Source organism: Scomber scombrus, chromosome 10, assembly GCF_963691925.1.
Source record: "Scomber scombrus chromosome 10, fScoSco1.1, whole genome shotgun sequence".
Lineage (NCBI taxonomy): Eukaryota > Metazoa > Chordata > Actinopteri > Scombriformes > Scombridae > Scomber > Scomber scombrus.
Genome location: NC_084979.1, coordinates 7,040,054 through 7,067,842, shown reverse-complemented (window position 1 = coordinate 7,067,842; position 27,789 = coordinate 7,040,054). Strand labels below are relative to the sequence as shown.

Sequence of the window (27,789 nt, the reverse complement as noted above, 5' to 3'; positions counted from 1 at the left end):
GGGGCACACTGGGACAAAATCTTATCAGATGGTCAAGGGTCTAATTTGCGTCAGTTTACCACAGCTTTACTTTTTCCCACACCAAACATTAGCTATACCATGTGAACGCTTTATTTTGAAAGTGATAACAGGAAGGTGTGTATTTGTGAACGTGCCCGGCTGCGGCTGAGGGTCGCTCAGTGTTGACAGCAGGGCAGCATGAGACACTTCTCTTCTCGGATCATGCAAGCATGGAAATATTTGAAGGAAAAGTCGTTTTGACAGCTCACACAAAGCAAAGGTGAGCCACCACTCTCTGTTTCTCTCTCTGTTAGGTACTTTCAATAGTGGAGGCGTCACTTATTATAGTGGCTTCATTTCAATGTGCTCATATTAACTGAGGGGATGATGCAGTTTTAACCGTATGTAGTAAAACTATGGTGATGCAACAGTCAATAAAATAATAATAATCATACATTATATATTAACTAATTAAGTAACACAAGGAAAGTTAATTGACTGTAGGTGCATAATGGGAAATGTATAGAACAAAGTGCAACACTACACTGAAGTACTCTGAGATATTTACAAATTCATAACTGAGCCCCTCCAGATAAGAAGACTGGGTTGGTTTATCACCATTAAACCACAGACTGGCACAGACAAAGTTCTAACTGTGTTTTTACTCTATGATGTTGTAAAGTATATCATTGAGGATGAATGCAGGTTGAGGGAAGGTCACACCCTGAGCTGGCTTGTTGCCTGCTTCTACAGTTGCAATTCTAAGTAGCATATGAATAGAAATAGAAATAGAATAGAATAGAACGGCAGGGAAGTTCTCTGTACGTACTTTTGAACACACACAGCAGATGGCCGATGAGTCCTTGGCCAAAAAAAACACAATCCTACAGTAGTCTAAGTCAACAGAGCGTTAAGTGATATTGCAGTGATTTAGTCGTTTACGGGCAGCTGGTGGTGTTCCCAGACGTTTGAAATTCAATCAGCTTTAATCAGTTTGTAATACAGCTGCTATTTATGCAGATGTTTTCGAGGAATTTGAGCTTTTGTGGAAACCATTAAAACCAGTTAAACGGATGCTCACTTGAAAAGATGCTAAAACTTAACTTACTTACAGACTCATACAGTTTGATGAACTAACAAAACAGTGCAAATGAAACAAGTAGGCTTGATTCGACTGGCTGAGTATCCAGTCCAGTCTCCCAGCACTTATAGTAAAACAATATAGGACAGTATAGATAAATGACGCTACCTTTAGGAATGAGACAATATGAACATTTCAAGTCACAATTTATCCTGGCCAAAATAATTGCGATTAACAATATTCAGATTCAGCTTCAGCTTTATTTATCCCCGAGGAGCAATTCAGTTTCCACAAGCCCAACCCAGCCCAATTATCCTCAATTGTCATTATCAAAAATATGCTTAAACCTCTTAAAATTGCACTAAAACATACTGGAATCACCTAACCTTTATTGCATCATACGACATACATCCCTTTTTTGTGAGCATCCTTTTTAATGAAAAACAAACAAGGACAGATTCAGATTCTCACCAGCACACAACAGGTAATCATAATGAGAGGGGAATTTTTTTTTTTTTTTTAAGAATAGAGTCTGACCAATACTGGATTTTTGGGGCTGATACTGATAGTGATATTAGGGAGTGAAAGAATTCTGATATCAATATATTGGCAGATAATCTTATATGTACATAATATATAGATACACACATGATCCCTCAAATGTAATGAAGGAAATATATTTCAGTTTAACAATAAACATTATTGTATAAAATGACATCAGTGCACCAAAACAGTAAACTTCTCTGTAAATTTAATAATTAGAATTAGCTTAAAAAATACAATTAAGTTAAATAATAAATACAAATAAATAAATTAATGTATAAAACTCAAATTAAGAAAAAGGGTCAAGTATACATAAAATGTTGTCTATATAACTTTAGAAAATAAAAAACAATATCGGCACATATCTGATAACACATTCACTGATAACGATATCTGTGATAGGTCAATATCGGTCGATAATATTGGCTGACCGATATATCGGTCGGGTTCTAAAAAAGAATTTAGCTATCAAACTGATATCCAAGCATTCATATTCCGAGCCTTCAGCCATGGTGACGAATGACTGGAAGGATGTGGCCTCCCCCTTTATGGCAAATGGGCAATTAAAAATGAATCAGGAAATCAATAGGACTGTTTGTTAGTGAGCCAGACAGCTTTTTCGAGGCAGACATATGAGGATATTCATGATTATCCTCATAATGGAAACGCACCACGATTAAATGATCTTATCTATCTTTATTCTGATTTGAGATAATATCTTACATCCTCCCATTCCAAGCTACATCATACCAGTGCCCAGAAAGCTGGTTGCACTGGTTTGCATTTCTCATTTTCATCATCATTTGCATTTTGGTCCAATCTTACATGTATACGCTTTTGCAGTCACTAGTAAACCCTGCAGAGATGCACTCCCTCACACGTTATTTCATACTTCTTTCCACTTTCAGCAAGCAACAGGAAACAATATAGGCCTACAGTTTGTTTGTATATCTGTTCTTCATTGCATTATACATTTCTGTGTATCCTGACAAATATTTTTATGTACCACCCTGAGCCATGTTCTTGCCTCTGCAAAATTTGGTAGGCAGCTTTTATTTCACCAGGAGAGGCTATTTCCGTGCGTGCTTTGTGTGTTTCGATCTATAATTGGCTCCGTTTGAGTGAAGTGTCTACAGGAATATCCTTCAGCCTATCCACCTTCTGTTGCCAAGTTGTGATCTTCACACCCCAGACACTGATCTAAGACCAGCGCCTTACTTGAATTTTGAGTTCCTCCGAATAATTCCTAGACTCTTCACTCTCTATGCGTGCGTGTGCCCGTGGGAAACTTTTACCCTCACCCACCCCTCCAGTGTCCCAGTGTCTCTTTGGCTGGAACAGACTGCTCTTGCCAGGCAGCTATCAGAGTATTAATAGGTGTTTTAGCTTCCACTTTGGTCCCCAATCCCCCTCTCGCTCCCCAGTCCTCCCCTCTTTCATAACACAAACAAGCCAACAAGTCCCCCCCCCTCCTCCAAGTACCTTAAAAAAAACATGTTCTTATTTTAGATTCAGTGGAGAATAACTGGCATGTCAGGGTTACATACTGTATGTAAATAATAGTTGCAGGGGTGCAGGGGTAGTAGGGGCATAGATTTCCTAATATTTTTGCATGATGGCAAATGAGAAGACTCCACTGGAATTACAAGTTGGCTACTGAAGATTTAAATGAGCCAGAACTCACATTACATGTTTGTGTTACAGGTATTAATGAACAATATTAACCTCCCCATGTTTATTTTATGTTATAAAGCTATACATAGTCTTACCTGTTGCTCTTGTATTCAAGACTACTTAAACAATGAAAACCTTCCTACGGATTAAAGTTTTTTCGTCATTTAGTTTTTTGTTTATGCGAGTGGAGAAAGAGAGCTAGAGAACGAAGGAAGACAGAGTTTGTTTATCCTCAGGGGGAAACTGAGGAAAGATTTCAGTGAGATGACATGAGAAATGGGATGGAAAAAAGAAACAGAGTAGATGCTTCGGTGGTGAACGTAGTGTCAGGCTGACCATATCTGAGAACTGTGTCAGGGCATGCTGTCTCCCACACTGATTGATAAGTGGGGGGAGACCTGATATGGTTACTGTTGTGTTGGGGATGATCTGCTTCTCTTTCAGCACAGGCATTGGCAGTCAGCTGTCTGGTGGGAAAGTTTCGTTTGACCACTACATCTAGGGAGGAATGCCTCAGTCTATTCTCTGTTGTTTTACAGCCTGTGCTACATTTACACCCCAAGGGGCAAAAAATACAGATAGGGAAAAAAAGGACGCATTATGGCACAGCTCCAAGATGGAGGAGCTATTTTGGGGGTCCGCTATGGGAAAATAACCAAGTCTGTCATCACTCATACATGGACAGCTCGGTTGCTGTAAATCCTGGTGCTGCTGGTTTGTGCAGGCTGTTGTAAGTGATTCACAGGATCAGACACTACTTTCCACAGACATTACAGCCAGAAAAACTGTGGGATGGACAGAAAATGTGTGATCATTCATAGCGGGAAAATTGGGTATGGAGCCCCGGAACCTGATGTGGGATGTGCAGAAACATGACAATGAATTGTATGCTTATCAACTCATGTGCCCAAGTTTAACTTTGAGACTGCATTCAAAACATTTGTTCATTGAAAGCGCAGTGCATCATTCTTATTTAGTCACTCCTTGGCTGCAGGTTCAAGCACTCTGCTTTATCTGTAACTGAACCTGCTTGTGGTCATTGCATAACAGACTGGTTGTTGGCTCTCACTGTGCTACATGCTTGGTCAGCATACTCGGTTGGGTTTTTTTTTTTTATATCTGTATTGCATTTCAAACAGTTGGCCTTAAAAATACATTATTAAATATTTTCAATAGTTTTTTTTACATGGTACCAGTTACAACTATGTATAATGTGAAAGGGGTCAACCGGCATGAGGCACCTGCAGAGAATTATCACCCTACTCTCTATGGACATGTTTAGCCTCTTTCAGCTCATGGCGTTTGTTTCACAGAGTATGTGATGTATGGTTGAGTCTCATGGCTCTCATTAACTTCGGTTCCAATCGTAACAAACAGCTGATCTAAGCAGTTCCGTGTGTTCCATCAAATGCAACACCATGAATGTCCTTGAGGTTAGACTGTCCAAACTAATCAAGCAATATATGTCATTGGTCCATGCACTTCAGAATGACACACTGTAATCAGTGTTCTGAGTTTTATAATTGTACAATGCTACAGTTAAGTTTTGGTTAGATTTCGCAACAAAAAGGACGTGGTTAAGTTTAGGTCAAGATAATGGTTTGGGTTAAACCTTTGTTAAGGTTTGGCGACCTTCTTCTTTATGGTTACATTAATAACCACACAGTTACGGTTAGGGGACAGTCGTGATCATGGTGAAATTAAAAAAAACAATGACTCATGGTTGTGAAGCAGGAAATGGACAGCCGTCCTATTTCCTTCATTTGCTCCCGTTATAAATATGGCACTAGACAGTCGTACAGTTGTGTCACCAGAACCTACAGATGTTGTTTTGGGGCGCTTGCTGAACCGAATGATTCTGATCGTCTTATGCACCATTACTCGTATTTCTGCAATTCATCGTGTCAAAACCACAAAGACGCATAAAGACTAGATTTGAAACCGGTGTAGGCTTTTTTAACTTTTAGACAGGGTCACATGACACTTCATATGAGCTAGTTTGAATCAAGCATATTAAAACCATAACACCTTACATATCACAAGTTCAGTTTAAAAGATTATAGGCTGCTTGCCTGCTTCCTTTGGTGTTTGCCTTCCCTCCAGTGGCCAAATGAATGTGGCTTAACAAGCTAAAGATGTTAAAATAATTAATGGAGTTGTGGAAATCTAGAGTCAGACAAAATGTTGGAATCATTTCGTAGGGGTGACCAAGAATCCAAAGTCCACACAGCTTTGGTCATTTTTTCCTTTGCTGCCTGACATGATAGAGAGACAACTTTAAGCAAATCATATCCAGATGCCTGTAAAGATTTGAACTTGGAGTTGCTTATTTAGTTCGATGCTGACGTCTTTTGAGCGTCAAACACTTTTGGACAATCTTATTCTGTTTCAGTGCCAGTGAGCACTCTGACTTCTGTGATTTTGGTGGAGACAGTCCGCAGCACAATCTTCCGAAATAATGAATTCGATTAGATTCATTAGATTAGATTCATTAGAAATAATTTGATTGACTTCATGGAATTCCATACCTTTCGACATCTAATACACCTTGTGTTTTTGCATTAAAAGGCTAAGGATGTTAGCTGTGAGTCCTCACTATGAAAGCCCCTCCTATGTCCCTTTGTGTAACCGTAACAATGGCTTATTTTTAACCTGTTGGGCTGTTTAGAAGGGGAGAAGGGAGTGAAGGGAGGAAGTGGTTGCAGGATGAGAGAGGAAGATAATAGCGTCCTCTTCAACCTTTATCCTTCCTCCGCCTCATCTCACATACAGGCACACATACACACACACACTCTTGGGGTTTGTGTTGCTTCTCAACGGTTCTCTGGATCTCCCGCTGGAATACAAATAAATAGGAGTAATGTGTGAGCAGATGCACTCAGACTTGCACCAACAGACACACACACACTCCCCACCTCCCCCTCCCCTGGTCCCTGGTGTAGCTATAAGAGGGAGCTCTGGCAGTTTGACCTATAAGACAGTCAACTGGAACAGCTTATTAGTAGGAACCAGAGAAAACTGTTGCATTGGGAATTCAGTCAGTCCTGAATCATACACAGACTCTGATGAACTAAATGAGAACACACGTCGCACTGTGAGTGTCTGTGAGTGCAACCGAATGAGCAGAAAATAATCGTATTTAACTGATACTGAAAAGGAGATGAGTGTGAATTTATGGTGTACAGTAGTGGATTACAAGTACAATTACTTAAGTACTTGATCAGTTGCATTTTTTTAATACTTGATAATTGCTCAACTACATTTCACTGGGAAATACATTTCCTTTTATTTGACAAAAACAGTTGCTAGATACAGATTTTGCATTAAACATAGAAAGAGGTTATAAAATAAAGATGAATTAAAGACCAATCTGTTTGACTTGTGTCCCGTTATAAAAAAGCAGCGTTTAATTGTGGCCCTTTGTCATGTTTCAGTTGTCTGAGTTGTTAGCAGTTACACCACAGAGTGATTTCCTCTCTAAACTTCTCTGATGGTTTCATTTACATAACAGTATGGGTTAAAAATGTTAAATTAGTCAATGTTTTCACAAAAAAAGCAAAAGTCCAATTTTCACTATTTTCTGGCATACTGTAAACAGAATGATTTATAGAATAATCAGCGGATAATTGGATAATGAAAGTTATTGTTGCAGCTGTGTTTATTTGCTCTCTCTGGTTCTCCCCAGTGTTGTGTTTCTGGTATTTTATCTTATCTCTCTCCACATTCCCATCTGTTACACCACTCTCTGTAAGTGTTGCTTTTGAGTGCTATTTATTTTACTTATCTTAAAAGAATACAACTCATTTGAAAAGAAATAGATTTTCTCTTTTGTTATTGATGAACTCCAGTCAGTTATTTGCTGTAAAGGTTATTTTATGCTTCAGTGTTTATTTATTTTTTCATTTATATCCTTGGTCCGCTGACAGTGTTTGGATTTTCTAAAACTAAGTGCTATACTTCCCAAAAGCAATTACTTGGCTAAGACCAATTTAGATTTCCCAATGGTAACATATACATTAAAAGGTTATTTATTGTAATTAAGGCTGTCTTTTAAATTACTGCTGCTCATAATTCAGGCAGTAGATTAATGACCTCCGGGGGTCAGGACAGAGCCCTGTTTTACGTCACACATCTGCAGTCCATTTAACAGGGTGCAAGGGCCAATAAACATAAATCTGGTATAGCAAAACAACAATATTTCCCACTATCCCATTTGATGGCCTGCGATCCCTTGAGAGCAGTGCTACTCTTGCAGTGAGCTCTAAGGATGTGGGCTGTCTCTCAAACAAATCCGATTATTTAAAAAGTACAAATGACATAAATGTACGCTAAAGAAAGATAGAAAATTCACTCTAAAACCTTACATTCCATTTTTTGTACCTGCTGGTGGATACTACCCAGACATAGATGGCATGAGATAATTTTTAGCACACACAGTGACATTTGATATAAGGTGTTTCAGTGATCTAAAACAGGTTTATTTGTCAGATTTAAGAGCAATCAATCATTCTGCACAGACATTAAACATCTGCAGTGATGGGTGACAATACGCAGAGACACCTACTGGACAGTATTTCTGATACCAACCAACAGTTACCACAAAAGACCAGAATGAAACAAGCCAAAGCCACATGCCGTCTCGTGTCTCTCACATTTCCCCCCACCGGAAAAGTCTTGTTCTGCCGTTACAATCACTAGTGTTCTGTCCATCCACACACACTGTACATCATACTGCTAAATGAAAAATTACCATTCTTTGGATGTTGTCCAAATACATTCTGGGAAATGTAGGCGATTACTAATTTATTTAGACGGACAGGAGGTTGAGAGAACGTGGGAAAATGATAGCAGTTCATTGGTAAATAACTGATGATATTTAAACACTGGAAAGAGATGAATGGGTGAAACGCCGGCCAAAGCAATACTTCATGATTGTTGTTAGATATTTCCAAATCAGGAAAGCTATTTCTAAATTATTGATATTGTTCTCCCACTTTATTGTCTGCTGCCAGGAGTAGTTATAGTCTGTCACACTGCGTCCCAGTTTGCTTCAGGATGAACTGTTGAGAAGCACAGTTCCTTTATATCAGGTAAAATATGTTCTTACAACAAGTCACCCCATAATACCGTTGGCATTGGCCTGTCCTGTGTATGATCTCAATTCATCGTATGAATTTTCTGGCTCAGGAAATGTGTGTTTAATTTCCTGTGTCGTGGTTTGTCTCCTTTGGAATTTTTCTAAATATAAAGTAAAAGATCCCCGGGCTCAAACACTCCCTCCTCTTTCCATTACAGGGAAAGACATTTAATCACTTATTAATTGTGTCAGACTTTCCTCTTCTTTGCCAGAAGTCCTTGTGAAGAATAAGTTTAGCCCTATCATAGGAAAGGATAAGGGTTTTTTTGTGGGTGTTGTGCATGCTTACAAAACTGAGGTCTGTGATTCATGCATAAAAAGGACACATCCATTAGAAACATCAATTACCTGGAGCGCTTTTGTTGCCAAGTGACACCGCTGCAGCTCTTTCAGCCCTTGTCATATCTCAGTTGTTGGTTTCAGCACCTGGCAATAACTTTGACAGTTTGTATAACACAGAAGACTGGAATTATAGAGGCCGGTGTGCGTTTTTGAAAGCTGATACTCGTGTTAATATCTTGACATTTAAAGTTACCAGGCCAGTGTGTTGGTGTTTCCGATGTGTTCTGATGGACTGACAGTTCATTAATCCATTTTTGTCTGACGCTTTCTTTGCTATTCTGTCGTGGTATTACGAGTTCGAGCCTCCTGCACGTGGTGTACTCGTGGCTCAGTGTTTCTACAGCTGTTACCAGACAAGCAAACCAAACATTCCAGTTTGACAATGACTGCTCTCAGACCATCTAAACATCACAACGGAGAAAGAAATCAGGACTCCTTTTAAAGGAATACAGTGAGCTATTGGGAGATCAGCTGTCTTACATCGACACTAAAATTACTCATACTTGTAAATCATTGGGTTTGGTGCTAATAACTTATTGAGCTATATAACCAGAATAATTAACCAGAATATGAACTAATAGTACCTACAAAACATCTAAATAGGGCTGTATTGGGGGTTTGTAAAATGATAAACAGATAATCTAAGAGGAAATACACATCATTCACTAATTGAAGAACACATAATACGTTTTTCATTATTGTCAAGAAATCCCATGAAAAGACCAAAACCGATATTAAGAGTTGGTCTCTCTGTACTTTCCATTTTCCCCAGCCTGTCTGTGACTGTCAACCTCAACTTCATTCCCACTGAAGTCTTTAAAAGCAAGTCATAATCATATACTTTCTCTATAAAAAAAAAAGTAAAAAAAGTAATTTCCTATAACAGCTTGGCACTGTCATTTCTAGCATTTATTACTCAAACAGAAGTAAATACTGCATCTTTGGGGGACTATTTTCAGTTGTGGATTAATACACATTGGGTGCTCTAGAGAGTATTCCTAGCAGCAGGACTATGTGTGGTCGACACAAAATAACCTAAGTGCCCATGCTCCTTGTAATGAAGAACGTGCCAACCAGCGTGGCTCATTGATGTGTTTTTAATAGTTATTGGACAACAATGGAGATCAATGATAGAGAGGAATAAGCGACACCAGACAAAACATTTTTTGATATTAAGAAAAATACTGACTATCATGCTCTTTAAAATAATCCTATCCAAACATCAGCTAATTTCTTATAATACCACTACACAAGAAAAACAGAAACAACACCCATTAAGGTCAATGACTCATAGGTGATTTTGGTTTTCTTTGTCCTCATCACTGTCCACAGCTGAGCTCAACAACAAAAAACGATATCCCAAAATCTTGATGTATTCCTTGAAGGTCTGGGTAGCGTAAAGGACACACACAGATTCAACATGAGACTGAGCGATTGAGATACAGGTTGACCGACAACGGAGTGGGGGGAGATAAAAACATGGGAGACTGAGGAAGGGACTGTCAAAGACCAGCAATGAAAGGGAAACAGGACACAACAAGATAGTGGGAGTAGGTGTGTGTGTGTGTGTGTGGGGGGGGGGGGGGGGGGGGGGGGGGGGGTATGCTTGTTTGACCTGAGTTTAAACTCCTCTTTTATTTATGTCCCCTGAGGGAAATGTCTGAACTGAAAGAAGTAATTTATCCAGAGAATGATGAAGCCACACGCACACACACACATTCTGTAACCACTCAACTAGTGGAGGACCTTGTCTGTGCTTTTAAACATGTGTGTCTGCTTCTTCGCCCCTTTCATATCACCAGTGTCTCATGCTCTTGATCACCTGGATGAATAATTCGAGGTGATGACCCTGGAGAAAATAGCGAGACGAAGAAAGCGGCAAATGCAACAGCCTTTTGTTAGCAGACAACAAAGACAGACCAAACTGCTTGGCTACGGCTCATAGATAGATTGTACACACTGTTCATTGGTGACAATGGTATTACGGTATGTACTGCCAAGGTATTCTACTGCGTGAGTGTGTGTGTGTCCTTGAATTTACAAAGTCTTAATCAGGAACAATACATTTCTCAAGGCAAATGTGTACATAACAGATAGAAAGACATTCTATGTTTGTCTCCTATTGAATGGAAATTGTAATTATAAATGAATGTCTGTTTGTGAGTGTTTGTGAATGTCTGTGTACGTGTGTCGTCGCCCACAGAGATTCAACCTGCAGTCCAAGGGAAGAGACTTCACATGAGCACCAAAGATGGAAACAAATATATGAAACATTGATGTCTTGTGAATGAACTCAGCTTTTACCTGGATTTGTTAATGTCTTTTGGTGTTGTGCTAGAAATCCCAGATTGCTGATTTAGAATAGGTTGGATTCAGAATAGGTTTAGACCCTTGTATGCTTATGTGTCAAGCGCGTGTGTGGCACAGAGAGAAAGAGGGAGAGGCAAAAAGGCAAGATGTGAAATGTCTACGCTGACATTTAACGCTGGTAGTAGAGGTTGTCTAATGCCAATGTAATGTAATCTGTCACATCTGTCAGGGAGCGGCAAGAGAGAAGCAACTTTCTGGGTCTCTGACAAAGACACTTTATCACTTCTATCAGTTACTTTAAGAGATTAATTTAGGCAGTCCATTGTGCATGGTTATAAGGTCACATTTGGTGAAGAAGGCTGTGCTCTTTACAGCAGATCTTAAAGAATACCACCTTATCATCAGCATAACCATTGAACTACGTTATACATACTTATTGACATACATGAACAGAGGATGTTAGGTTTTTTTTCCATCTACCATACCAAGATTTTTATTCCGTTTGTTGTATTTGTTTTGGAGCAATTCTTCAGAGACCTCAGCCTGGTTAAGAATATATAATACACAGCACAATATTTTCAGTTTTTGCTCCTTTTATGTAGAATTCCTCCTCTCTCATTTGAAACTCTATTTTTTAGGTCAAAGTTTCAATACTTACAAAAATCCTGTGTCTTTTAGTTCATTTTTATTCGTATGTTTCTGAAATGAAAGTTATTGTTTATAATAACCGATCATTTCTGAATTCAACAGTTCGTCCACGTTTTCCCAGTGTTGTTGGGTATTGATGGGTTATTCCACATCTGTATATATTTGTATTTCTGCTCTGTTTCTGGTCGTGTGTGCATTTGTGCGTATGTGTGTGTAGTTGATGAGCAACTCAAACAGAGTCAAATCATGAAATTTGACGTCATGAAGAAATGATTATTATGCAACATACTGAAATATTGAATTTATTGTATTCAGACACACTCAAGTAAGAGATAAGATCTTAGCAGAGTCAACAATACCATAACCTATTTCGGGAGTGGTGCAGCGGTATTAAAAGAAATGGTTTGACATGTTAAGAAACGTGTTTATTTATCTTTTGCTGGAGAACTAGATGGGACAATCGGTAACCAGTTAATGTGATGACACAGCTACCATTTGGATAGCTTTAAACAACTCGCTTGGCTCTACGTGAGAGTAACAAGATCCACCAAACAGCACCCTGAAGTGTTGATTTATGCTTGCTTAGATCTAGTTCGAAATAGACAGGCTCTACTGGCAAGCATTCATAGTGTTCACCTGAAAAGTGATAAAAAATGACATGAATGAAAAGAGAGCGATGGAGAGATCATTTCTCACTTCTGCACTGCTGGCTAGTCACAGCGTGAAGTGGGTGTGAATGTTGAATCCGTTTTAGAACGTTTCAAAAGCTATTCAGCCATCCGACAAGCAGTTCAGTCTGCAATTTTATACTAAATATAATATTTCAAGCTTCATATTGAACATGAGAGGGGTAGCCATGATGCACAACTCTGTGTATTTCCCAAAATATTGAAATCTTTAACATGCGTGAAATAGCAGTGTAATAGATTGCAGTTTACGCTTATGGGATGGGCTGTCCTATGCACTGATACGATTAGTGTATGATTAGTTTCACTTTCATGGCTTCAACTGTAACCCTTCTCTACCAGCCTAACTGCTTCCTGGATGGGTGGAGCCCCAGAATCTATACAGGCAACCAGCTCACCTGTGGGAACAAGGAAGCTGACATGTGGACTATATTCATGTTATTTTTTCTTCTGTTGTATGAGACTTGGACCCCTCATGTGTCCTAACCTTTCTTATATACAGTCTATGGTCCTAACATACATTCAGCTGATTGGTATTCCTGGAGCCAGACTATCCTTATATAGGATATCAATATTCAAGCTAAATATTCTTCAGTTATATTGAATTATGCACATTAGGGGATAAAAAAAAGCTAATTTCTGTTAGAAAGAGAACAAAGGAATCAGCAAAAATGTACCCTCCGTCTCACTTCATTGCTGGAGGTAATAACACTATTATTCAGCTTCGGACGAACATTCCAGTATTTCAGGAAATTTACTTTATCGAGTACGTGGAAAACCACAGGTGTAGATGATAACAGTACGTGTTACTGTCCACATACAATCAGAGACCTCAGCACCAGCTAGCACAATCAGGGTCAGCTTGTGTTATGTGGAAGGAAGACAAAAAACTATTTTCCCTAAGTGGAACTCTCTGTGCCTTTCCAGCATCAAAACATGAGTCACTGCAGACAGTTACTGAAAGACTATAAATATTAAATTCTTCAACGGTGAGAAGGTATTTACAGCAAATGTTTTAATAATTACCTTTGTGTTTAGGGTGAGTTAAGAAGAACTCATTTCGGTACAACCTTTGAATATGGTATGAGTCATTACACAAAATCACTGAACATTATGCATTCATTTATGTTTTAAATGCTCACTGAAACATCTTTTATTTAAATGCTCTGTTTTGGTTCAATCTGGGCACTGTCTTGTTTTTTCCCACTTTAAGGGCTGTAGATTCCCTGCATGTCTTGCTATGTGAGCAGATACAGCGAGTAGAACCAAAGATAGAAAAGGAAGAAGTTTTTTTTTCATACTTTTTTAAGAGTCTATTCAAAGCGCTTGTTCCCAAAACCCTCACAACCCTCACACCTCTGACGCACAACATTTCCCACATTTCTGTCTTCTTTATATTTCCTTCACTCTACATTATACTCTCAACTGTCAGAATGTTATTATAATTCTGGGGATTATAGAAGCACTTCTTGGCATGTGCTGTTCTGAACTGTAACTAATATTGATATTAAAACTTGCTACCAATTTGTCTTTAACCAATGGAATCCAAACACACATCTATTTTAAACCACTTGCATATTCAAAGCCATAATTCCTGCACAGTGACTACACCATTACATTCAATGAAAAAATCTCAGTGTGCATTATTGTAGCCTTTACATTTGCCTAAATTAAAAAATATATTTTAAGAACACTCTTTAAAGTTTAAGTTTTTGCTCTTAAACAATTCCAAAGACTGTTTTTTGAGCATCCATCTCTGAAGAACATACACTTGAAATCCAATAGAACCAGTTTAATCAGAAAGGCAACATTTCTTACCACATTTGAAGCTGAGATTGTCCTTTGCCTTCATCTCCAAAGTGTGAAGAAGGCATGGCCATCAACACAATGCACAGTGATACATACAACACATTCCTGCATTTTACTATACCTAGAAATACGCATCTGATATTGTGATTGACACAAGGATCAATTTTTATTACGTTTACAACAAAAAATATATGAATTCAAGCTGGTGGTAACATTCACATAACAGATTGTGGTTGGTTTCATCCCTCTGAGATAAATAAAGCTCATGTTTTCCCATCAGATAAACACTTTATGCTGAGTATCCCTTTCATCATTATAGAGGAAACACTGAAGGGAACTTGCTGCCCTTTTGCTCAAAAACAATAATAAACACACATCTGTTTCTCTGACCCTGAGTGAACAGTGGAGAGGAATGACTGTTGGAGCATGAACTTCCTGTCCTAATAGATTAGAAAATACAAAGACTGTAAATAAACATAATACAAGGACCCTTGTAGAACTATTTACTCACACACACACATTGGAATTCAGATAACAACAGGCATTTACAAATTTCCTTATTAGTGGACCTTTATTTACTCTGATCAGTGAAACTTGTGAGTACTTGCCCATGTCTTTGTTTGTGCTGTTTTAAATTGTCCTCTGTATGCGTCCTGTCTTTTTACTGTCTATGTGTAATGTAGACGTCCTCTCCTGCTACTGCAGAACAAGTCTACCTATAAATAAAGACACCTTGACCTTATTTTGAAGTTGAATTTATAAGATTTTCATGTAGCTGCTTTAGTATGCAGTACGTATAAAATACAGAGATAAAAGCTTTTATACATTGGCTGGCTCTGATGTAACTTTTTTACATGTAATGTATGCCAAAAATGTTCCTAGTTTTGGAATAAATTACAGCCTCTCACTTGTAATCACATGATAACTCAGACACCTGGTGTAAAAATGTGTAATAACTGTAGTGTACTTGTTCTTGTTTCCCTATCAGAGGTATGTGGAGGACCCTAACCCTCTCGCTGATAGTTGCACTAGCACTGGGCACACAGGTGAGTACAACCGTGTGATGTAATGTAATGGAAAGATTTGAGTCTAATTCAACAGAGATAAATTACATGTAATGTAGTGGGGTTGACTTAATCATGAGCTTTTATAGATTAGTTTTTCCATTCTCATAGCTCTGATATACAGTGTCTAAATTTTTGGACACTACCCAGGTGTCCAAGGCGGAGGATGTGGGGTCCCCGGTGGATGTTGAGAATTCGGCGAAGGATCAGCAAGACAATTTCAGCGACATATCCGCCATAGTAGGAAAGTCCCGACACCAGATCCTGGCCGCTCAGTATGAGTGCTACCTGAAGATCATCCATGATCCACCACGTACAGATGATGGTGAGAGCATTGTAACTATTGTTCCGTTTACTCACAGGTCAGCTGATAAAACACATCCAGCTGGGATTGTCATCTCTTTAATGGTATTAACACGTGTTGTTTCTGGCAAGTGTCAGACAATATGTTAATCATAGATACAGTTTTAATAAAATCATGTGCAAATATAATCGCTAACACCACAAGTAAACAAATAAATGATAGATGATCTATTTTCATTTCAGCCTCTCAATTCATTCTATTGGGTCCTATTTTAGCACCACTGTTGGGATGAGATCTACGGTGTTGGTGTAAACACAAAGACGAGTGAAGTATGACTAGGGTCGAGTATCTGTCAATGATCCTCATCAGGCAAAAAAATGAAAAAACGCTCTTTATGAAAGCATTTTTTCAGAAGAATTTATGTATTTTTTCACCACTTAAGGATAGCAGGACAGTTATTACAAAAATCACTTGATCACATTAAAGGTTCATGTCAACTTAAAGCAACTATGTGTACATTTTTCATCATTCTAGTAGCATGAATTGGTCTTGACTGAAATCCTTTAATAACTATTTGATTTAATATAAAAATATACATAAATTGAGAATATAAACCAAAGAAAGGACTGTAAGGTTAACTCTAAAATGTACTGAATAAACACTGTACCATGGTAGTAATATACCAAAATATAGAATGTGCACTAGTGCAAGTCTAGTAGCTATATATTGCTAAGTTGTACAATGCACTGGCATGAAATTTGGTACAGTAATTCATGCTCTCCTCTTTACTTTATACAATAACTTTGGTAAACCTTGACTTTTGTGGCCAATACTTTGGTGCTTGACATCCCCATCAACCTCAGCTATTCTTTAGGTTTATTTGAGAAGTATGGTAATGTTAACACACCACAATGAGGTGGTAAACATGGTAAATATTATACCAATTACTATCACCACAACATGCAGATTTAGACTGGTTGTTCTATCTATTACAGCTACAAGTGTGTGCACATACTAAAAAAGAGAGAGAAGGAGGGAGAGGATGTGAGTCTGAAAGAAAGGAAACTTGCCCTTTGTCTTTATCTCAGTGCCTGTTACTCCCGCTCAGTACTGCATTGCCTTTGAAATGTTATTTTGTGCTCTGCTTCCCAACATGCCACTGTGTAACCTGGTACAGCCAGGTTTCCGTCTATTGTTGACAAGCTTCGTGCGGGCCAGCAGTGGTGAGACATTTAGCGTGCGCAGTTTACCGAGTGTAGCACACCGTTTATGTTGAATAGATCATTTATTTGATTCATTCTGTCAGGAAATTTATTAAAAAATGTATAAAGTTACATACCTTTATGATTCTCTGTTGATGTGGGAGTCACACACATGTCTCATTGTTAATGTGTTGAGTGATAATGAATTACAATAGACTCAAATGTTCAACACTAAAATAGATATGTAAGTAGTCCTGAAGAAAATGCAATCCAAACCTATTATTTCTTTGCTTGATCAATGTTGATTGTCATTATAAGTACTATGGATTTACAGTGATATAGTCATGTACTGACTGTATATATCATTATTATTGAGAATAATCATATTTATTATAATATAAGACGCCAGCTTTTACATTTGCTAATCTAAACATGCAGTGACTGAAACATGGGAGGAATCTTCTTTGATTTAAATAGAAAAAAGCCTCATTGGTTGAACAGACACACATTGCCATCCACAGAAACTTAAAACGCTAGTGGAAAATTCAGGACTTAGCTCACTGCACTAGAGATGAAGACGAAAAAGCAACCAAAAACAGAAACATTAAACAGTTTTTACTGCTAAGAAGGCTTGAAGCATGAAGCATTACTTCACTCATGCGTACAGCACCCATATCTTTATTTCTGATCCAACATTTGTTTGGGATTGCCTGATCGGCTTCTTATCAAGACGCTCCATTTGCAGCATGCAGAATTACATTAAAGTCTCATTTAGAAAGCCAAGGCGGGCATTTTTTCACAATTAAAACTGTGCTCTCAGTATTATGGACACAGACATAAACAGACACACACTCACATCTCTAATGTGTCCTGTCTGCAAAGTTAAACATAATGTTAAATGTCTACTGCCCTCTGCAGGTACTTTCTGTAACCGTACGTGGGACGGCTGGCTGTGCTGGGGGGATACAGCTCCAGGGACTGTCATACAGATGTGTCCTGAATATTTTCACGACTTTGACCCTGCTGGTGAGGCCTTAACACGCACACTCACACATATAAGCACAACATTTAACCACATGGTAGCTCCAGTGAATGGTTTCGAACTAGCATTGCATGTTCAGTACTAAATAAAACCACATGCCGAATAAATATTTTGTCTTCAACAGAGAAAGTTACTAAAGTCTGTAATTCTGATGGCCAGTGGTTCCACCACCCAGAGAGCAACAGAGTCTGGAGCAATTACACCCAGTGTCAGATCTACACCAAAGACAAACGCAAGGTAAACACAATGTACTTCACATCAGATGCATTTAGAACTGTTTATTCAGATTCTGGCTCCTTTCCACCTTTGAATCTGATGAATCAGTCGTCCTATCTGTTTGAGGCACCGGTTTGAGTTCCGAGTTGCTGATGCATGGAGATTCCTTCACCCTGTTTCCACCTTTAGTTTGGCTCTTTTGTTTGATTTGTTACTGAAGTCTACAGTGTTAACTGTGAAAGGATGAAACCCTAAAGTGCAACAGTGCACATTTCTTTTGACGTGATCCAGGAATGTAATGTGAACCGACCACAGGAAACAACACCAGGAGGCTTAGTGACAGATGTTGATATCTGATAGTCAGAAGTTACAAGTGCTTTGACAGCTGAGCATAACAAAATGAAGTGAGGGCAAACTGTAGTGTGGACTGACTGGCATGAACAGTGGTGGAATGTAACTTCTCACTCCACGGCATTTATTTCACAGCTATAGTTTCTTTTCAAATCATTATTTTATATGTAAAATATATGATATGTTTATTACATATACATTGTTAGAGATAATTATAGATTGTTAAAATTAACTCTACCCTGTCAACATTAAAATGCTGCTCACATGTACACATCAATGAATCAGTATTAATATTCCAATAACATATATAGACATGTATGATAAATATAATACTCTAAATTGGACCATTTTATCTAGAGACTACTTTTACTTTTGATATTTTGAGTTCATTTAGCAAACAATTTTGAATGCAGGACTTTTACTTGTAATTGAGTATTTTTTTTCATTGTGCTGTTGATACTTATACTATAATAAAATATATCAAGAAATGATTCAGAGAAGCTAGTTCATGTATTTATTACAAACCGTATTGCAATGCTCTTTTTACTGAATTATCAAAACATTCAAAAGGAAGACTTCAACTCAAACAGAATTCAGCCACTAGAGTTCTTTTTGGCACAAGAAAACATCATCACATTACACCAACACTGAAATTACTTCATTGGCTTCAAGAATTCACTTTAAAGTCCTCCTTTTGATTTTCAAGGCAGTACATGGTTCAGCTCCACTATAACCCCATCAGATCTCTCAGGTCTTCAGACGTCGGCTTTTTGGTTGTGCCCAGAATACAATCAGCAACTGGTAAAGGTGTTTTTAGTCACTGTGGACGAGCTGAGAACTATAAAAACTGTATTGACATTTAAAGCGAAACATAAAAACCAGTGTTAGTGTGCCTATCTGTGTGTATATTCGTAAGTAAGGGTGGGTCTGTGTGTAAACCTGCCTGTTTTCCCAAGATTGTGAATTTTGTTATAGCACTGTGTTGCATATACATATTGTGTAACATGTCTTTTGTCTTTTTTTAGAATGTAGAGAACTGAGTTCCTTTGTAATGAAATGTGCTCTATAAATAAAGTTGCCTTGCTTTGCCTTAAGTAAAAGATCCAGGTACTGTTGACTGTAAACTTCAGCTAACAACATGAGTCTATCATGCTTTGCTAAAGTTACAGCACAGCAACTTGGATCAGATTTCTTTAAAACCTCCAAACCATCTGACCAGGAAGGATTAAAGGTTATCAAAAGAAGCATTTGAAATCCATGTGACTTTAATTTATAAGCCAAGATTCACCTGTAATGAGGCGTTGTCAACATTTTGTTATGAGATGAGGTGTAATAAATACCATGCTCACTATGTGAGTGTTCAACATACTGCTGCTCCTTTACTATTTATTGTTTTTGTGGTCTTGAGTCAAACATGTATGCAGTGTTTATTTATATAGTAAGTTCATATTATATTTTCATGGTGAATCAACCGTTGTTTCCCTGCAGTTTACCATCAGTCTCTACTGCCTAGCCATGGTGGGTCATGCGCTGTCTATTGTCTCCCTTATCATCTCTCTGATCATCTTCTCCTACTTGAAGTAAGTCATGACTTTTCTTCCGTCTTCAGTCTTTGTACGTACATAATCACTAATTTGTTAATTCCTGTTTTTCCTTTAGAAATGAAGTGTGTATGAAGGCTTAGAAACATGTACTGTAGTAAAGTAACCTCAACCATCCCTTCTCTCTGTCCGTCTTTGTCTCTCTCTGAGGAGTCTTAGCTGCCAGAGAATCTCCCTCCACAAGAACATGTTTCTCTCTTTCATCTTGCACTCCATTGTCACCATAATGTGGCTCTCGAACAATGTGGCCAATGACCAGGCCATAAATGCCAGCAACCCTGTGAGTCACTGGATTACTGTATTAATCTCCTAATAATGAATTATACTTCTCTTGTGCAATCTCCCCCACATTGAATTGTGTTACATCTAATTTAACAGCATGCAATTTAGACATTATGACCCGTGGCTTAGAACATTATGCTCAAATTGTAGGTGAATGATGTTTTTATGATTATTATTGCCATTTCCTTTTTGGCAGGTGAGCTGTAAGATCTTGGCTGTACTGACCCAGTATACTACTACTTCCAACTACTTCTGGATGTTGTGTGAAGGCATCTACCTCCACACACTCATCATAGTGGCCGTCTTCGTAGGCCAGCAGACGCTCTTCTGGTACTACATCCTGGGATGGGGTGAGTCAAGAGGAACATTTCCAACCATGTTTTCTTGTGTTTTTTTAATTGCAAGCTGCTTCCATCTGGTGGTCATGTCCATATTAAACATCATATAGACCTATAATTGCACTGGGAAGATGCCCTGGCAGATTCATTAATTTGCTAATAAATAGTTTACACCTGGATATATGAAAGGATCCTCAACTGCTTTTATTTTAGTCTTTCTAATGTTTTTGTTTCACTGAGAACATTCAACCATTATTCAACATGAAATGTAACCTTGGAGTCTTTATGTACCTGTGCAGAGATAAGTGGGCTTTTCATGAGAAGCTGTCATCCAGGCTTTCAGTTGGTCTCCCTAGAGAGTCAACCAAGCTCTCATGTATTAGTAATACACTCTTTTATGTCTCTCTACGGCTCAGATCTTTTTATATCTGTTCATATAGCCTTGCTGTAATGAGCATGGTACATGTCCTACATGTTACCCTTAGCTTGAACTCAAAACTGCTGTTCCTGCTGATACAGTAGCTGAAAATTTAGGTGACTTCAGCTTTTTTTTTGAACTGACAATGCATATATCCACTTGTTGTGTAAGTTATGCAAAGTTAAAAAGAAAAAGAAGACAAAAGTGGCCTGCTGCACATACAGAGGAACATCTTCCTCTTTCTCAAACAATGATTCATTCTGTGTGAGATTAAAAACATAGCTTTTAGAAGTAGCTGGTAGTTGAATTAACCCCTATCCATCCACTTATGGAAGCTATGTACCTTGTTTTGATACTGACAATCTAATCTTGAATAAAGGGATAACATGGTGTTTGATCTAAGGAAGAGCAAATGGTCACACTGAGCCTGATAGCATCCTGTTACACAACACAAGAGCCGGAGATGCCGAATAACAACCCACATTAGCCTCATAGTTATCTAACTGACAATCATGAGCACACGTCTTATCCTGCAACATTGCTTGTTGAATGAGGCCTCCAAACAAACAGTCATTGGGGAAAAGTGCACTGCTAATGTCATTAAGCAAGCTAGATAGCTAAGTAGCTGCTGAGCTGCAGCACATAAAACAACACGTAGCCTAAACCTACCAATGTCACTTGCTGGTTTTGACATTGTTCTTCAAAATCCCTGTTAACGACAAACCGTGTCCATAAATGCAGAGCTTTAGGCTGTCAGTCTGAAATGTATGTCTGTTTCTCTCTATCCTAAGGCTTTCCCATCATTCCTGCCGCAACGTACGCTGTGGCTCGTGGGCTCTTCTTTAATGACAGGTAAAATCTTGTTGTTTTTTTCTCATTTCTTCTATATCTTCATTTTTTATTGACATACATATACACATTTTCTTATCAACTTAGCAGTAGTGGAACTGTTCATTGATATGTCATTTAGCATATACCATCACAGTGTTCGTACTATTAGGGTTAGGGTTGGGTTAGGGTTAGGCTTCAAGAAAAACAGGGGAGCAAGCAAGTATGCATATTGCCATTGTAAGAAATACATGTATTGGGTTAAATTAACAATACAGACAAACAGAACTGTGTAAAGTTACTGTTAAAACCTTTAAAAAGGTCGATGTGGAAAGTATTTCAAGATTTCATATCTCAATATTACACTCATGCCAACAATGCTCCCTCCTTTCACCACTTCCACCTCCTCCATATGTGGTATTTTTGGTATGCTGATTGCCGAAGTTTTATGTTTATGTATGTTGATTTAGGAGCCCTCCCGGCAGAATCCTAGTTGGCGCTCAGAGTCTTTGAGTGCTCCCTCAAACCGCAGAGCCTTTTTCTGTAAACTCTATATGTTTAACCACTTGCTGCAAAAGGTTAATAATGTAAATGTCTGACTGAATTACACAAGGAACAAACTAGCTGTCTTAATGACTTCACGGAAACTTTTGCTTTGCAGTATCGGAAGTATCTTCACATAGATAATATATGCACCAAACTGGTGGTGGACAGTTAGTCCAAGATGTCACCAATACAGTTTAGAGCTGCATATTTGCTGCACTTCTTCTGTGAGGCCAAAGTCCAGATAAAGACCAAGAATGCCTCCTGTAACATAACCTCAGGGTGGAGTTTCTGCTGCTCTCTCTTTCCTGTGACCTTCTTCTGCTCTGTTTGATCATTTTTCAGACTTCAGAGAGGAATTGAAAGATATTGATTTGCCACATCAAGGGGAATTTGTGTAAGCTCTTTGTCCGCAGAGTGTAGTGCAAACGATGAATTATTCAGGCTTTCATTAAGCCCTTGGATTTTTTTTTATGTCACTGTGTATGTAAGAGACTCACGGGAATGGTGTCAGCAATTTCAGTTTTTCTCCTTCAGGTGTTGGATCAGTTCCAACACTCACCTGCTCTACATCATTCACGCGCCCATTCAAGCTGCACTGCTTGTGAGTATTTAATAAAAGTATACTGTGTACATACTGTATCAATCTCTCATCAATGTAACACGAAATGTAACCTTGGAGCCTTGATGTACCTGTGCCATACAGTTCTAGCAGTCCACTAGGAAGTTACTAGCAAGACTGTCCATCAGATATAAAATTACCATTCTGATATTAATATGCCACTAAGATTTGAAATAAGTTAAATATTTTGACCTTTAATTGTGGTGTTTTCATTGTTAATGGTTAAACACAGGGGCAATATATATCTTTTGCTGAGGAACAATGAAAAGTAATGAAAAATATAGTGATTTTTCTTCTTGATATGACATACTGAACAGGAAAATAAGTAATAGGAGACAAACTACAGTAATATAGTGACTTAGTAAAGGCAACCTTATTCCAACGTAAACTTATAGTGCCACCATCAAGCCTGTCCCTGTAATTCTTAAGAATTAAGGTATATTGTGCAAAGATGTGCCTTCCCATCAACTCAAGTCAAATCTATGCAGTAAAATTAACAGATTTCTGTTCCTGTCTCTTTCACTCACCCACACCCACCCAGGTGAACTTCTTCTTTCTCCTGAACATTGTCCGGGTTCTGATCACCAAGCTGAAGGAAACCCACTGCGCTGAGTCCACCGCCTACATGAAAGCAGTGAGAGCCACCCTCATCCTCATCCCTCTGCTGGGAGTTCAGTTCATCCTTCTCCCCACGGCGCCGGAGGGACGCATCAGCCGGGCCGTCTATGAGTTCTTTGTAAATATCTTCAGCCACTTTCAGGTACAGTCAACGCATTAAAAAAAAAACAACCTGAGGCTGCTCATTCAAATAATGGATGTATTCATGTAAATCCTGTGGTGAGGTTAACTATAAGAAATTATACATTTATAATCTGCAAGTATTTCTCATGAATATATCTCAGGGATATATTTAATCTTCTGGTCAGAGCTGGTGTTTTGTGTGAAGGCTTTTCCTACAATTAAACTCAACAACATCAAACTAAAGAGCACTTTAGCGGTGATAAAGCCACTCTCTGCTCTTGAATTTGAATAATGAAGTGCTATTTGGCCTCTTACTATTGGCAAGCAGGCATTTGGCTGCTCCTTGTATTAGTGCTGGTAAAACAGGTTTCTTGTGATTGCCAGTTTCAAACTCACAGTAGGCCTAACTAGAGAGAAAGAAGACATATCTCACTGGTCATAGTTTTAAAAATACACTAAGAGATTTTGCAGTTTAATTTGAATTTATTGTTTACATGATGATTTCACTCACTGATATCTGTTTCTGTATTAATATTAAATCTATGACCTATTACTTTGCAGGGACTCCTGGTGGCAATTATATTCTGTTTCTGCAATGCTGAGGTACGTTAAAGATCCAATATTTCAAAGATGTTATCAGCTGCTAGAAAACTAATAGAGATTTTTGTTGTATTGTATTGTATTTTGGAGATTTCTGTTCTTGGGTTTAATGCAAAATGCCGGATTTTACATCTAATAGACATAGTCTAATTGGCCATCTTTGTTGATGTCCAGGCTCAAACAGGATTGAAGAGGAAATGGGCTCAGTGGAAGTCTGCCTGGGGTAAGACCGGCTGGGGAGAAACGCCCATCACCAACAATCACTTTAACTACCACACCAACTCCTCCATCACGGAAACCAGCCGCGCCACCATCAGTTTGGAGCAACCTTGCGCGCCTTTTGAACAAGAGGATAAGAGCCACTTCATGTCCAGGGAGCAGCAGGAAGCCAACGGGCAGCAAAAGAACAGCAAGACCTGCAGCAACGGAGAGGTGGATGTGCTGAACAACCTGGAGACCACTTACATCTGAAAGCAGTGAGGCGATGCTTGCGGTGCCGAACGTGCACACTCACTTACACGTAGACACAAAGAGATTACAGGTGAATTCAAAATAAAGTTTCACTGATAGAAAAGTGTATAAAATATCTGAAGAGCACTTAAAACGCTTATGATGTTCACACACATTTTACAGCAACAGCTTTACTTTATGGACTCATATGAACCGATGAGCGCAATATCATTTATACCATAGTGTCATTCTGTAATCCTAGTATATTAATGGATTTTGTGCTCTATTGCTGTAATTAAGTCCACTTACATATTTTGGTTGTTTGTTTGTTTTCCTAGCTTTTAGCATCTATTTTTTTAAGTATGGAGAGAGGTGTATATCTCAAACCTGCCATTTTGATATTACAGAGGCAGAGATTTGTGTTTGCGTAATCTGCCTAAACTTCTGAATGCTTTACCTGTGCACCACTGTGACCAATGAATGTCATAGCCTACTGATGTGATCACAAGTCTACTTCTACATGCTTTTATCTGAGAATGATGATACAGTCATCAATGGCCTGCAGAAAGCCAGCATCCCCATTTAAGCTGTTTTTCTGACAATGAAAACCACAATGAGAGAATCATGGAGTGAAACACAGAAAACGTGATATTATAGTGGTTCCCAATTCATTTCACATTTGCTGATGACATGTAATAGAAATAGGATTTAGTCTCAGTTAAAGGAAAGGAATGATTTTGTACTTATCTGCCCTATAAAGGCAAAGTAACGGGGTCAAAACAAGGGAAGACTAGAACAGGACTTTTTTAAACTCACAAACTGAGCAAACAATCTAAGCTTCAAAACAAAACACTGCACTCTGTGTGTGTGTCACACACATTGACTGTATATAAGAACACATAGCTAACTCTCTCAAACATGAACAGTTAAGCAAGTGAGCTAACTATATCAAGGCAATGCTAGCTTGTGAGCTAGCCATGGCTAACTAAAGCTGAAAGTAGATTCACTTAATATTTTTCCAAGCTGTTATTGGTAATTAAAAACTATCAATATGTTGACATTATCTGGTAATATAGTATTCCATATAACTAAATGAGGCAGCAGCTGAATCCAATCCAAAAAACTGAAACCTAGCTAAAGTCCTACTATGGCTAACTAGCTTAGCAGAGTAGCAGTGGCTGTGTATATCCCTTATATATACAGTCTATGGTAAATCCATTCAATTAAGTGAGGTTAGGTTGCCTTTAAAATACATGTTTAAATGTAGTAAACTGTGAATTGGTTTCAGTATAAATATATAGATGGACAGACATATGCCTGTTAACATACATGTATTGTCTTAGAATGGCCCTACATAATTCAAATAAAGTTTATTTTCTCAAAGTGGATAACAACAGGGAAAGAATACATTTGATATATATACAAAGGTTACTTCCTTTCCCTGTTGAAATCGTGAGGATTATTCAAAAGAATAGGTTTCATATTGGTTGTATGATTTCTAAGCCTAAACTGACCCAATGTTGTGTGTTTGCCTTTATAGGGCAGTAATGTTAAAAACAGAATTCATATTTCAATTTTGTTTGGTTAAAACTCATTTTCAAATGTTAGGACATTGGAACAAAAGAAAGACTTTATCCCCACATTATGACTATAAATACATGGTTTATGGTTTAGTTTTATGGTCACCATATTTGCTGACACACATGTAGTTATTTAGTTTTAGTAAAGTAGGTTTGCTATTATGCCAAATAAACAGACCTCATGGAGCACTTAAGAAAGGGCTTCTGACTTTTATGGTCCATGAGAATAGATCAGTCAGATGAGTAGTAGATAAAAGATAAAAAGTGGCAATTTGTATGTAATAATGACATTTCTCCATAATGTATAACATCCTGGTTACATGACAGCTAAACCTGCATGTAAAGTAGACTGTGTCTACGTATGAGCTTCGTCTAATTCCAGCTGATTTACTTCTTAGAATAAATCATTGCTCATTTTTTTCTTCTTCCGGTGCCAACAAGTCCCACCATTCTTGCTATTATGACATTAATTTTATTGCAATAAGTCATGAAATCTTAACCTAATATAAAGCACTGATACATAAAAAACTGACAATCAAAAAACAGGCAAGGGCCATTCAGAATTCCATTGTGAAAATGTTTCTGTGATAAATGCAGTATAGGTATTTAAACAAGACTGTGCCAAATTAGTGTATAAATAGTTTGGATCTTTTTTTCTATCTCTTTCTAACTCAGCATGGGAAGGAGACAGGTCTCAGAACTGGCATGTCTTTATTATGATAGTGTTCCTAATGCTTCTTAATATTCTGTGTTATTATTATTGTGGATGTTAAAATTCTAAAATATTATGTCTAATGGATTGTGTTATTGTTGCAATATGTTTTTTTTTTTTTCAAATGCATAAATATAATTTACTGACGCTTAATGGAGAAATTATTTGTATTTTCCATTGCTTATGTAACACACTGTATGCACACTGGCATGCTACAGAGCCTGCACCTTTTCAAGTTTCCATTGGAATACTGAGCAAGTCTCCTGAGTGAAAGTGAGCTTGTAGCAAATTTGTATCCTTCAAGGGCGCATCCACACACAACATACTGCACTGGGAATACAAGTGTGCCTGTGTGGATACAGGGTACATGATGCATGGGGAATAAAACACAAAAGAGGTGAGAAAACACAGAGTATGAGAAGGCTCTGTTAAAGAGCTGTGAATCTCAACTGATTGTACACAGGGACCCAACCCTGTACGTCTGTGGCAATGCTGCCCAGTAGAGAAAACAGTTGTCACGGACATATTTGTAAAGAAATCTGAGAAACATTCCAATAAAACATCAAATGTTCAATTCAAGCATATTACTGTATATATATTTTTAATAATGACTGTCATCTACGAGTGGAAATAAAGCTGTTTGAACATAAACCTGTGATTTACAG

The 27,789-nt window shown here is 38.1% G+C and overlaps 1 protein-coding gene across 3 annotated transcripts; it reads left to right on the top strand.

Annotated features, from left to right (window-relative positions):
- The first annotated feature begins 183 nt into the window (after positions 1-183).
- On the top strand, positions 184-27,775 carry calcrl2 (calcitonin receptor-like 2). 3 transcript variants are annotated; one of them, XM_062428038.1, is made up of 13 exons: positions 184-280; positions 15,219-15,276; positions 15,445-15,619; positions 17,719-17,826; positions 17,967-18,079; positions 19,898-19,989; positions 20,170-20,290; positions 20,489-20,642; positions 21,840-21,900; positions 22,957-23,023; positions 23,583-23,801; positions 24,344-24,385; positions 24,557-27,775. In XM_062428038.1, the coding sequence occupies exons 1-13, from the start codon at positions 231-233 to the stop codon at positions 24,851-24,853; spliced, it is 1,557 nt and encodes a 518-aa protein (XP_062284022.1). In that variant the 5' UTR covers positions 184-230; the 3' UTR covers positions 24,854-27,775. The 3 variants fall into 3 exon arrangements, with proteins under 3 accessions (XP_062284022.1, XP_062284021.1, XP_062284020.1); XM_062428037.1 differs by having other exon boundaries at positions 20,164-20,290; XM_062428036.1 differs by having other exon boundaries at positions 20,161-20,290.
- The last annotated feature ends 14 nt before the right edge of the window (positions 27,776-27,789 follow it).